At 35.9% G+C, this 12,285-nt stretch overlaps 1 protein-coding gene across 2 annotated transcripts in view; it reads right to left on the reverse strand.

The window, feature by feature from the left end:
* MARCHF6 (membrane associated ring-CH-type finger 6) overlaps window positions 1–12,285 on the reverse strand; it is a 47,093-nt gene that overhangs the window by 19,339 nt on the left and 15,469 nt on the right. For both annotated transcript variants that reach the window (XM_032183365.1, XM_032183364.1), the window contains exons 6-12: window positions 10,268–10,436; window positions 9,520–9,712; window positions 9,151–9,212; window positions 6,607–6,639; window positions 5,146–5,197; window positions 2,101–2,159; window positions 123–203 (exon numbers count right to left, since the gene is read on the reverse strand). In XM_032183365.1, coding sequence (XP_032039256.1) covers window positions 123–203; window positions 2,101–2,159; window positions 5,146–5,197; window positions 6,607–6,639; window positions 9,151–9,212; window positions 9,520–9,712; window positions 10,268–10,436 — 649 coding nt within the window. The remainder of the gene's footprint in view (window positions 1–122; window positions 204–2,100; window positions 2,160–5,145; window positions 5,198–6,606; window positions 6,640–9,150; window positions 9,213–9,519; window positions 9,713–10,267; window positions 10,437–12,285) is intronic.

Consider the following 12,285-nt stretch of genomic DNA (forward strand, 5'->3'; position numbering starts at 1 on the left):
AGAAAAAGCAGAGCAAAACGGTGAATCAGTTGCATCTGCAACACCTCTGAGCATCCCCAAAATATCTCCAGAAAGATGACTCATGTAAAACCTGAATCAGGTAACTAACGGCAAAAGGATACATGACAAACAATTAGAGTCACTGCCAGCAGAACATATCCAACTATAGTTGTAATCAGCCCTTCAAAATGAGATGCTTGAACCTGGAGGGGGAAAAAAAAAAAAGGGAAGATTTATCAGTCTCTTAGAAGATTACATCTCTATTTTACACAATTAAGACAGAGTCCAAATCTCAACTCTTCAAGAAGAATGACAAGTTAATTTAGTTTTTACATATTTTAATTTGCTACTTTTTTGGTAGCTCCATCGAGAGTAGAAAGCGTTCCATTTACTGGAAAAGCCACATAACACTTTTCTTCACTCGTGTAACATCCTTTTTGCTGTCCCAATTTTCAAGAAGGGCAGAAAGAAGACCACAGTAATTAGAGGCCTGTCAGTCTCACTGGTAAATTTTACCAGTGCCTGGTAAACTTATGGAGAAGATTATTCTAGGAGTTACTGAAAAACACCAGGAAGACAACTATTCATTGGTAACAACCAATACAGATTCAGAAGGGGAAAGTCCTGTTTAACAAACTTAATCTCCTTTTGTAACAACGTTACCCAACTAGTTTACTAAGGGAAGGCACTTGATGGGATCTTTTTGGGTTTCAGGAAAGCTTCTGATACTGTTTCTCACAGTATCCTTCTGGACAAAAGGTCCAGCATACATCTAGACAAACACCTAATACAATGGGTGAACCATTTGCTGACAGGTCAGACTCAAAGGCTTTTAGTAAATGGGCTTACATGAAGCTGGCAGCCACTCACTAGTGCGGTTCCTCAAGGCTCCATTTTAGGGCCATATCTCTTATGTTTTTATAAGAGAGATCCTGACAAATTAGAGAGCTGGGCAATCACCAACATGAAGTGTAACGAGAGCAAGTGCTGAATTCTGCACCAGGGAAGGGACAACCATGGATATACTGGGGGACAAGTGGCTGAAGAGCAGCCCTGTGGAAAGGGATCTGGGAGTTCCAGTTGACAGCAAGTTGAATATGAGCCAGCAGTGTGCCCTGGCAGCCAGAAGGGCCAGCCGTGTCCAGGGTTGCATCAAACACAGCATTGCCAGCTAGTCAAGGAAAAGGGATTGTCCTGCACTGCTCTGTGCTGCTGCAGCCTCACCTTGACCACTGTGTGCAATTTGGGGCGCCATGGTATGAAAAAGACAAAAAACTGCTAGAAAGTGTTTAAAGGAGGGCAATGAAGATGGTGAAGGGTCTGGAGGGCAAGATGTATGAGGAGCTGCTGAGGTCCCTTGGTTTGCTCAGCCCCAAGCAGAGCAGGCTGAGGGGAGGCCTCATGGCGGCCTGCAGCTCCCTCACAAGGGGAGCGGAGGGGCAGGCGCTGAGCTCTGCTCTCTGGGGACAGCGACAGGACCCGAGGGAACGGCATGGAGCTGGGACAGGGGAGGGTCAGGCTGGGGGTTAGGGAAAGGTTCTGCACCCAGAGGGTGGTCGGGCACTGGTACAGGCTCCCCAGGGCAGTGGGCACAGCACCGAGCCCAACGGAGTTTGAGAAGCATTTGAAAAACACTCTCGGACACATGGTTGGATTTTTGTGTGGTCCTGTGTGGAGCCAGGAGTTGGACTCTGTGATCCCTGTGGGTCCCTTTCAACTTAGTATATTCTATCATTAGAATCCATATATGAAACAAAGCATTATCTTACACCTCCTCCTAGCCTTCACTAACTACCATCACCAAATGTAAAAGTTACCCACTACATACTAAAAATGTACATGAACAAGATGCTGTTAACAAAACCACAAAGAAGACCATACATGCATTTTTTGTAAAAGGAAGAAACCTCACTTGAAAGTTAAATAATAGAGTAAGTGTGAAAGAGTGAGAGAACATTTTTAAACATAGATTACAAGAAGTTGTAGACTTTCCAGGTTACAATTCGTATCACAAATAAAAGTGTAAAGATCCTACAAAAATACTGTGATTATACGAACAGTGGCAGCTTTTACATTTTGAAAGTATAAAATAGCACTTACATATTCCTCAAAGCCCAGGCCAACAATGGAGAAGTGACCAATGTGGTATGGACAAAATGCTGCATAATGTAAGCAAAAAGGAAAAAAAAAAAAAAAAAAAAAAGGCCATGAGAACTGCTAATCAGAGTCTTATTTGCAGGATGTATGGTAATTATTCCTCTGGTAATTATTCCACATTATATCAACATGGTAATTATTCCAATTCTCATCAATTTTGATAAAAAAACTCAAATAACTACACAAATATTTGTGCTATACTTCAACTATTTTATGATGTCAGGTTAGAACTCACACTGAAAGACTACAAACAATATAAACCTGCACAAACTAAGATGACAGTCTTCTTAGCTCATATTGCAGTGTGTAAATTAATTCCCTTCCCCAGTCTTACATACTAGATTGTATCATTCTCATACATACACTGCTATAGGAACCAGTACGAATATTTACTTTCCCACGCTTCCGATTCACTTTTACTGCTTTCACTTTTAGGATTATGAAAAATGAAAGCTCTGAAGATGACAAGGAGAAACAACAGTCCAGCGAAGGGATACAGAGAAACTGAGCATCTCAGGCTTTACTTCTACCCTGAATTACTGTATTAAGAACTATCACCATTCCTGAGAACTCGCTCTTGCCAGTTTTGAGGTCTCAGGAGGAATGAATTCAAACACGCAGTACTTTCACTGCTTCCGGACATCTCTGCATTTGTAACAAGATCAAACAGTCATTTTAGCTCACTCTGTGGTCTAACTAAGCTCCAAAGGACTCAAGAGTTCAAAGCTGACTTTCCTATGGGATTAGAGGGATGTAACAAGAAAGTAAAAGAGAGCCAAAAAATGCAGTTATTGCTTATTTTGCATTCATTTTTGTCTATAACCTTAATTTTTGCCTATACTGCCTTCAATGGTGACCTGAGATGTCTTTTCCAACCTAAGTGATTCTATGATAACCCACTCTGCGTACTACTGTAGACCAAACATATCCCTAAACTAAAAGCATAACGATTTTCTCTCTTCTCCTCATTTCTATACAAACCAATGTATTAAAAAACTGCAAAAAGATTTATCAGGACATGCACTACCTTCAACAACAATCAGAAACTGTTAATCTAAGGCCCTTTCAAAAAAAATAAAAAAAGACTCATCAGTTACCGGGAAGGGCAAAAATGTGAAAGATAGGCAGAGGCCTCAAATTCTTCAGTGAGAACAGGAGAAAAGTCAGATGAAAAAAAACATAACTACAACTCCTACAGACAGGAAATTCATGACTTCGAAGCCATGTGTTTTTTATTTTGAATGTTTTATGAGATTACAGTACACAGTTTATCATGTTTTCTAAAATAACTTTCTTTAAAAGAGAAGTTTTAATTGACCCTTTTTAATAGGAAACATGAAGGAATCCCTCTGAGTACTGTAACGAGCTACAGCACTTAAGAATTAACTCAAAACATAATCAACTTGAAGAGAACAACATAGGAGAACTTTTGGACCAGTAACGTTCTTTCCAAAGATCCAAATTCTTTCCCTCTGTTTTATCTACTAGTAAGTACTTCCTGTGACACTTAACTCACCACGACTGCGAAAACTAACAACTAAAGATTTGGCAATTCCAAGTTAGGCAGCATTACTTAGCGAGGAAGATACTAGAAATAGGTTTGAGACACAAATTAAATTCCCAGATCTCCGTCTCACTTGCTCTGGAAAGTCATTCACCTTCTATTCTGTTAGTCTCCAATCTGAAAAACACATCCCAAGCTACTGAAAAACCATCTATATGACAACTTCGGTGATTATTCTTATTATTCATCTGTTATTAAATTTAAATAAAAGATGTAGGTATTTCAGAGTTATCAGCTATGAAAAAGCCTAAATTTCATAGCAAATAAAAGCTTGCCAATTAATAATTAATTTTAATCTGTAGTTGTCAGAACGAAAGAACTCAAGTGTATTCCTACATTCTTGTTAGAAAAGTTATAGTTTATAGTGAATTAAAATTTATATTATGATTCTTTTTACTTTATTTTGATCTCATTTGTTTCAGTAACTTAATGCTCAAAACACTGGTTTGATATTGTGAGCTTTACTTTAAAGGGAAAATATCCTATCTACAGTATGGCTTCAGTTTTTAAAGCTCTATGTCTTTTGCCAAGAAAGACCACTTAAAAAAAAAAAAAAAAAGGCATCATAACCAACCTACTTTTATGATGGTAATTAAGAGCAAATGAAATTTTGCTTCCAGTATCTCTTCAAGACTATAAAATGACCTACCCTGCATATAAAATAATGCTGCTTCTATACAAACTTGTGTCAAATTAACAGCACAAATGAGCCTGACCACTGTATTCAGAAAGACAGTAGCAGAGGTGAATCAGGCAAAATTAAGGCACAGCGAAGGACTGTTATTCTCCAATGTCACTCGAGGTACAACATACAAACAGAACTGAAGCTGAACCACAGTCTAATGCCTCTCAGGAGGATCTCAAAAAATACACATTTCTAAATTTGTTAGCACCACCTGCCTAAAAAAATAAGTCGGACTAATTTAGTTGTATGAACTAAGTAAAGCTGTTCAGTATTTGTCTAGGACACAAAATGGAATTATATTTGACAACTTTACAGAGCCAGCTACATTCTTCCTGCCTTCTCCCTCCAGTTTCGAGCTCCAAAAATGGATTCTTGATCTAAAAAGTGATGTGCCTGTATCTAAGGAAAACTATAAAAAGAAACGTACCCAACTCTTTCCTAATTGCTCACAAATGAAATTCCATGAGGTTCCTCCTTTAATTTACCAGTATTCCAAAAATGCTATTTCCTTTGATCTAGCTGACATCATTAAATTTTTGCTAGATTTCCTATTTCAAACTAAACACTTAAAGGAATTAAATGATAATGCTAAAAGCAATGAAGATTTATTATTTGTATTCTGAGGGCATTTGTGGTTCTATTTTTAAAAGTCACAACATCTGTTTAGCTTTAAAATTAGGCTGAATTATTACTTTACAAAGAAATAACTTTTTTTAAACTAAGAGCAAATGATACTTACCAAACACAAGTATGAACAATGTATTTAAAGATACCACCCAAAAGACATGTTCCTGCAAGGAGTATGGGGGAGGAAGGGAAGAAGAAAATAGTACATAAATGTCAGTCATTTTAAAAAAAGCGACTTCACTTTCTTGTTTTTATCTAAACATATTTTAACTCTCTCTTATTACCAGAACTTGCACATCTCATGTTAGGGCAGATTATGAAAAGATCTGTGTTTTTTTTTTCATGGATACCTACCTGGATAAGAAGATTAGCATTTGGCTTTAACATTTTTATTTTTACAGAAAAATCTTTAATTTTAAAATCAATATAAATTGTTCCCTTTAAAAGCAGTTACACAAAATGTATGTGAATATTTGTTTTATAAATAAGAAAAGTTTCTTTTGAGTTTTAACAATTAGTTTGTAAAAAGAAACCTATCAACAAAACTGACAGCATTAACTCTAGAACTGACAGCACTATTAGAACTTTTAGCTAAGATGTGAACTCAGCTGTAAGTACACTGGAATTTTAATTATTACTGAGATCAATTACTAATCATGTAAGCTACTTTATTTCAAACATGAGATGTTTATTCACTAAATTATCTAGTAAATAGATTAATATTTAAGAATTCTATTTATTTCGCGCACAAAATAAAGCAAAAATTACACCGCTGGAAGACAGCAAAACTTGTTGTTCCCTTTAAAATATAAAAGGCTTCTGTTTTTAAAATAGAGATCTATCAGATGATACCTGACAAATGTAACTGTGATGAGTTAAAGTTTGTTGCCATTGACTCTGCACTCCCTTCCCTCTGAACTCAACGTTTGGTATCCCCAGCAAGCAGGTGGGATGGGCAGCAGAGACAATCTTAGAAGTAAACTGTAAGAAACTGCCCACTAGATGATATGCAATATACATAAGAGTTTGTCAAGGAGATAATCAACATGGGCTCACCAACAGACAAGTGTTAAAAAGCCAATTTTTAAGGAATGCTTTGCTCAATTTTCTTAACCAGAAAAAAAAATTGAATCAATTCAAAAGATATAATTTTCATTATGCTAATTACTGTGAAGATCTTAAACAAGATTTAATACTGATATCAATTAAAATAACATGCAACAGGGAAAAAAATCTAGGGGGTAAGAAAAAAAAGCCAACGAAGTCAAGAAACAGAACTAAATATTTTACATTTTAAAATCTGGTGTATACCAAAAAAAATAAATCACTGATGCTATTTTGTTGGTATTAAAGCAAACTAGAGAAGGCAAAATGAGGGCACTACTTCACTACTTCAATAATAACAAAGTGAAACTCCTAAAAATATACAATTTGCTTGGTCATGATATTACATGAAGATCTCCTTAAAGAATCTACATTAAATGAAAATGAGGACTTCAAATATAATATTTTTTTTTTTTTTTTTTAAGACAAGCTTGTTATAGAAATTCTTGAAATGCAAGATTTCACTTACTAAAAAAACCAGGGATCCGTCAAGCCCAAGCATCTGTGAAGATAAGAAAGTTATCTTTATACATCAGAAAAATGCAAGTAACATGTCTAATATTGGCATCAGAGAAGCCTTTTACACTCTAATTTTAAATGTCCAATAGTCAAGAGTTTTTCTATTGCTCACTCAACAAAATCCAGAGACAAATTCTTAATGATAAAGGTAGAAACTAATTTCTCATTAAATACAGTATACTTAGCTGATGAAAGGCAGTGATAACCATATAGACTATCTTAATATATATGTACCTATATATGACAAACCACCCATGTAACCACCTAATTTATAAGGCTACTTCTATCAAAGACATTATAAATACAAAAGTCTTTGTTAAATTCTGTAAGAAATTTTAGTGTTTGAACCATTTAAAAATCACCTAAACAATACACTATTAAAACAAGGAACAACTTTATTTTGCTTCCTAGTTTCAAAATATGACCTTATGTTTCACTGAGAGAAGTGGAAGAGTATTATTTTAACCTTCGATGCAAAAAGTAACTAGTAACTGGATAATGTTGCTATTCCGTATGCTACTAAATTTAGAACAGAATTGGCTAGGGAAGACAGGAAACAAATCCACCATCATTCTGCACAGCTCTTAGAGGAAGCATCCACAGAACTGCCAAAAATAGGATGTCTATTTCTCCACACTTCAAGGTTTTTCTACTATTTTAGTCCTGACACTCATATGATTACTGCTATAAAGTTCCAGGCTCAAAACTAATTTGTTCCAGGGTTTTGTGCTACAAGTTGTACATACTGTACCAAGTAAACAAAGATGCAGAGAGATTCTTGAAAATTCAGAAAGCTTGCATGTTATTTTCACAAGATGAAACAGCAGAGAAGCCTTCCCCCGCTTTTGATCTTAAATGTTAGAGATCTATTGCCTATACCAGCAATAGGATTAGAAATGGTTCCGCAGCTTTCCTAAAATTTATTTATATATTCGTGGAGACATCAAAATATTTTCCATTAGGAATATATCAACATTTCCTAGAACATAAGTTAAGTTCAAAAATAAGACTTTCCTCTTGATGTATGCAATAAAAGGCTTCAGAAACCTGAGTGTATGTATGCTCTTTTTCATTGAATACCTCTCCAAACAAGCTAAGCATCTTTCCATTAGATATATGCACAGATCACGACCTGTCCCTGACATGACTTTGACCGGGATAGAATTAGTTTTCTTCATACAGGCTTATACGATGCTGTATTTTGGATTTTTGATGAAAGTAGTGGTGATAGCAAGCTGATGGTTTTAGTTGATGCAGAGCAGTGCTTACGGAGTCAAAGAATTTTCTGCTTCTTGTGCTGCCCTGCCAGCAAGGAGGCTGGGGGTGCACATGAAGCTGGAAGGGGATGCAACCAGCACAGCTGACTCAAACTCATCAAACAGATAAATCCATACCATATGTCATGCTCAGCAATAACAGCCAACTGGAAAAAGGTGGAAGGTGGGGACATTCAGAAAGATGATTGTCTTCTCAAGAAGACATCATGCATTAATGATGAGCCTTGCTTTCCTGGGAGTGGTTGAACACCTGCCTGCTGATGGGAAACAGCAACAAATTCCTTGGTTTGCTCTGCTTGTCTGCATGGCTTTTGCTTTACCTAGTAAGCTGTCTTTATCTCAGCCCATCAGTTCGTGCACTTTCTCTATTCTCCCCCCGACTCCACCTGGGGGTTGTGAGTGAGTGGCTGTTTGGTACTTAGCTGCTTGTCCCTCGTGATGTAACTTGAATTTCTTGACCTTGTTCAAGGCAACAACTGTAACAAACAACTGTCTGCCTTGGGCACTAGTGGTAACGGTAAACGAAATGAAGCCGTTTCATCTATCTTCAGGTAGATTTTGTTGTGTGCAGTGAGCTTTGAGCTCAGATATTGATCTAAGCCACTTAGATCAATATCTGATCTAATTCTTGAGCCTCTACACTGCTGCCTGATTACAGCGTACATCTCATGTCTAACTATGGGACCTCTGATCCATAAACAAAAGAGAAGCAGTATTATATTAAAATACTCCATCATTTTTTATGAAGTATATCTGTGTTTTTCAAATACATAAATAAAGTACCTAACCAAAATTTCAGGTTTCTTTAGTAGTTTTGATGTTATCGATGCTTTCATGAATATAAAAGTATTAAACTATAATCAACAACACAACGCACTGTTCATTTGACCTAGCATCTTTAATGCGAACTGTAATTGATTTCTAAACCTCACCAAATTGAAGACTTCAGAAAGGTCTCTGCTAATAGATTTTAAGCTGTTACTGAACTACACATCAATGAAATGACTTTTTGATGTTTAAGGGGTATAGTTATATTTTATTTCTAATACAATGACCTTTTCAGGTTTGTAGAGGACTCTTACTACCAGTTTTCACACTAGAGAACAGTATCCAAATATATCCCTGATGGATTTTATTACAGAAATACTGCAAATCATTTCAAGTATAAATCAGAGAGAAATATGTAGAAATAAGTCACGGAAGTTATTCTTACTCACTCGCTCCCAAGTAAGCTCTTCTGCTGCTCGATCCCATTCCAAAGCGTTCCAGTTCATGTCATCTGAGGAGACAAGAACCATTTTTACAGCTGCCACTCACCCCAAACCAGATTCAACTACTCCATGCTATGCTTTAAATGAACAAAAGGGCTTATGTGCGTAATGTTCAACTCACGAATGCTGATAGCTTTTCAGCAAGCAAATGCTTTAATACTCAAAAGAAATATATGAAATTTGCAAAACCAAAAGGTAAATAATAAGAAGTGGGAAGTTATACAATTAGCTTCCTTGAGTTACGACAGCTTGATTTTTCAAGTTTCATTTATATTAAAAAAAATTAGAACATTACTGTTTTGAGTCACCTGTTACCTTGTGCTCCATTGTTTGCATCTGCTGCATCTTCTACTACAGCATCTTCTTCATCTTCATTATCCTCCTCTTCTTCATCTACTTGTTCTTCTTGAATTTCAGGGTTCTCGCCTACAACTGCATTCTCAGCAGCTGGGTTAGCAGGTTGATCAAGCACAGCATTTTCAACACCACCATTTGCAACAGCCTGAGCCTGCAGAAACAGGTGACTAGCACTCAGGTAAATTGATCATACTCTCTATACTTTATTTTGTATCCAGGAAAAACAAAAAGTGTAACAAATAGTATTTAGTTATTTAGGTAAGCATTGAGAAGCAACAATTTATCAATTTATCTCTTTAAAAAAAAAAAAAAAAAAAGAGAGACATTCAAGACTTCTTCACAGAAGAGCTGAGGTTGGGAGTAGCCTCTAGAGGTCATCTAGTCATCCCACCTACTTAAATCAGCTACAGCAGGTTGCTCAGTGCTGTTTACATATGGTTTTTGGTAACTCCATCACCTCTTCTAGGCAGCCTGTTTCAGCAGCAGATTGCCCTTACAGTAAAAAAGGCGTTATGTAATTCCTATTTTGATTTGTGCCTATTACTTTTTGTTCTGTCACTCAATACTACAAGATGAATCTGCCTCCATATTCTACACCCTCTGATCAAGGACCTATACAAACGAACAAGGCCCAGCCTGAGTATTTTTTATTCACATCAACATATTTCCTGAATTTATTATGAACTACTGGGCAGTTAAGTTTTACCTCATTTTGTTGACCAACACCATTGAGTGGCTGCTGCTGATTTTGTTCCAACCACTGTGGTGCTCCTCCATGGACAATCTGTTCACGTAACCAAACAAGGCTGATAAACGCACACAGAGTGCATGTCACCACAAAACAACCTTGCAGACAGTCAGCCAGTAAGTTCTCCCTGATAAAGAGAGAAAAGCAAAATAAATTTATAATTAATGTTTATTAAGACTGCACTTAGTCATTGTTAACTAACACAGATATTCCTAGTTCAAATCAACAAAAGCATACATTTGTGTGAAAAGTTGATTTTATTAGTTTATCTAGGTAAAGAAACTATGTAGATGTAATTTTATTTAGTTTTTAAAAATCTGTTCAAAGGAGGTTTCATTTAGGAAGGTTCTAAGTACCTGTATAAAAATGATCTTAAGCGCCAAGACAAACACTAATTTGAAAAACGTTGTATTTCCCTCTAGTTTGGCTTTCAAAATTAAATTACTGTTTAAACAGAAATATTCCTCAGAAACAAGTGGTGACACAAGATGAAGAGAAGTTTCAAGTGTAGCTCAGGAAAAACTATTTCCAAGGTATGCAAATGAAATACAATTGTCACTAAGTAAGCTAAATCGCTATATCAAAGTTATTCCTTCTAGATATAGAATCTGGATTCAATACAATAAAAGATCTGTCTAAATGGCAAGATGCATAATTTCATCCACTGAAACATTTTATCTGCTGAGCTATCCTAACCAAACAAATGGAACTGTTGGGTTTGCCTTTGACTCTACTTTTCAGGTAGTCTTTTACACCAGACATTTACTGTTCCACAATGCACTTTAAAAATCCTAATCTATCAAGTCGTATCTAACTGTAAAGCAGGAGAAAAACAAAGTTCAGTTAGCTAGCTGAAACTAGGCTCCAAATAATGCAATAGGTACTTAAATTGACTTAAATAACCCTCATGCCTATTCAGGGTATCCCTTCCCAATTATTTCCACCCTTGCATTACTCTTTAGCCACAGTGAATTTGCTCAGGGAACAGCCTGATGACACTAATTCATTTAAAATAAGGAAGAAATATGCTATCACTGTACTTTGCCATTCCCCTGTGAAGTATCAGCCTGACTCTCCACGCAGCCACACAAACACTTTTGCCTGCAGGACACGGTGAATACCACAGGGACCAGAAATGAAAAGATGACATGAGATGCTATGGAAATAGACTCTGTCAAAGAAATATGTGTCAAATCTTAATAGTGTGTGAAACTTTGAATCCTTTATTCTCTCCCTAAATATAGATTCCATAGGCTGTAAGAGACATGCTCAAGTGAGCATCTCTCCCGACTATCAAAAATTAATGAAATGTAACACACCCCAGTGCCTAAAAATCAAATAGCTCAACTGCAGGTAATTTAAACAAAAAAATGAGATGAATTATCTAAACAAGACAGGACATTCATTCAGCATCTGCTGAACTTGCAAGTGATTCTAATCAAACCGAGTTTCACTTCCTCAGGTTTAAGAGAATGAAAAAAAACAGATCTAAGAAAAAAACTGAAATTCTGTTGTATTGATAATTTAGTAGTTCTTTAAATTATATTGATTTAAAAAAGACAAAAGGGGACAATACTCAACAATGTATGGTGACTGAAACATTAAAATATAAATGCTAACTAAAATGCAAACAGATAAAAAACTCTATTACATGAGAAATTCAGAATAGATAAAATTCAGAATATAAAAATGGAGCAAAGCAAACAGTATACCACTGTTATACATAGTAATATATACTAACATTCTACTATGTAGCATTGGGTTTATACTGTTATAAAATCTTGTAGAAGTACTTAAAGGAGATTATTATTATTATTATTATTAATAATAATTAAACAATTTTGCCACATAAGTTTTCTTAACATCACATATAGATCTTCAAGCCACTAACCAGGACCCATTTTATAAACCCAGCTTTCCATCTCCAAAGCTATCGAGTAACAGAACTTCAAATTGAAATGATTTGTGCTGTAAAG

The sequence above is a fragment of the Aythya fuligula genome, chromosome 2, assembly GCF_009819795.1.
Source record: "Aythya fuligula isolate bAytFul2 chromosome 2, bAytFul2.pri, whole genome shotgun sequence".
Classification (NCBI taxonomy): domain Eukaryota; kingdom Metazoa; phylum Chordata; class Aves; order Anseriformes; family Anatidae; genus Aythya; species Aythya fuligula.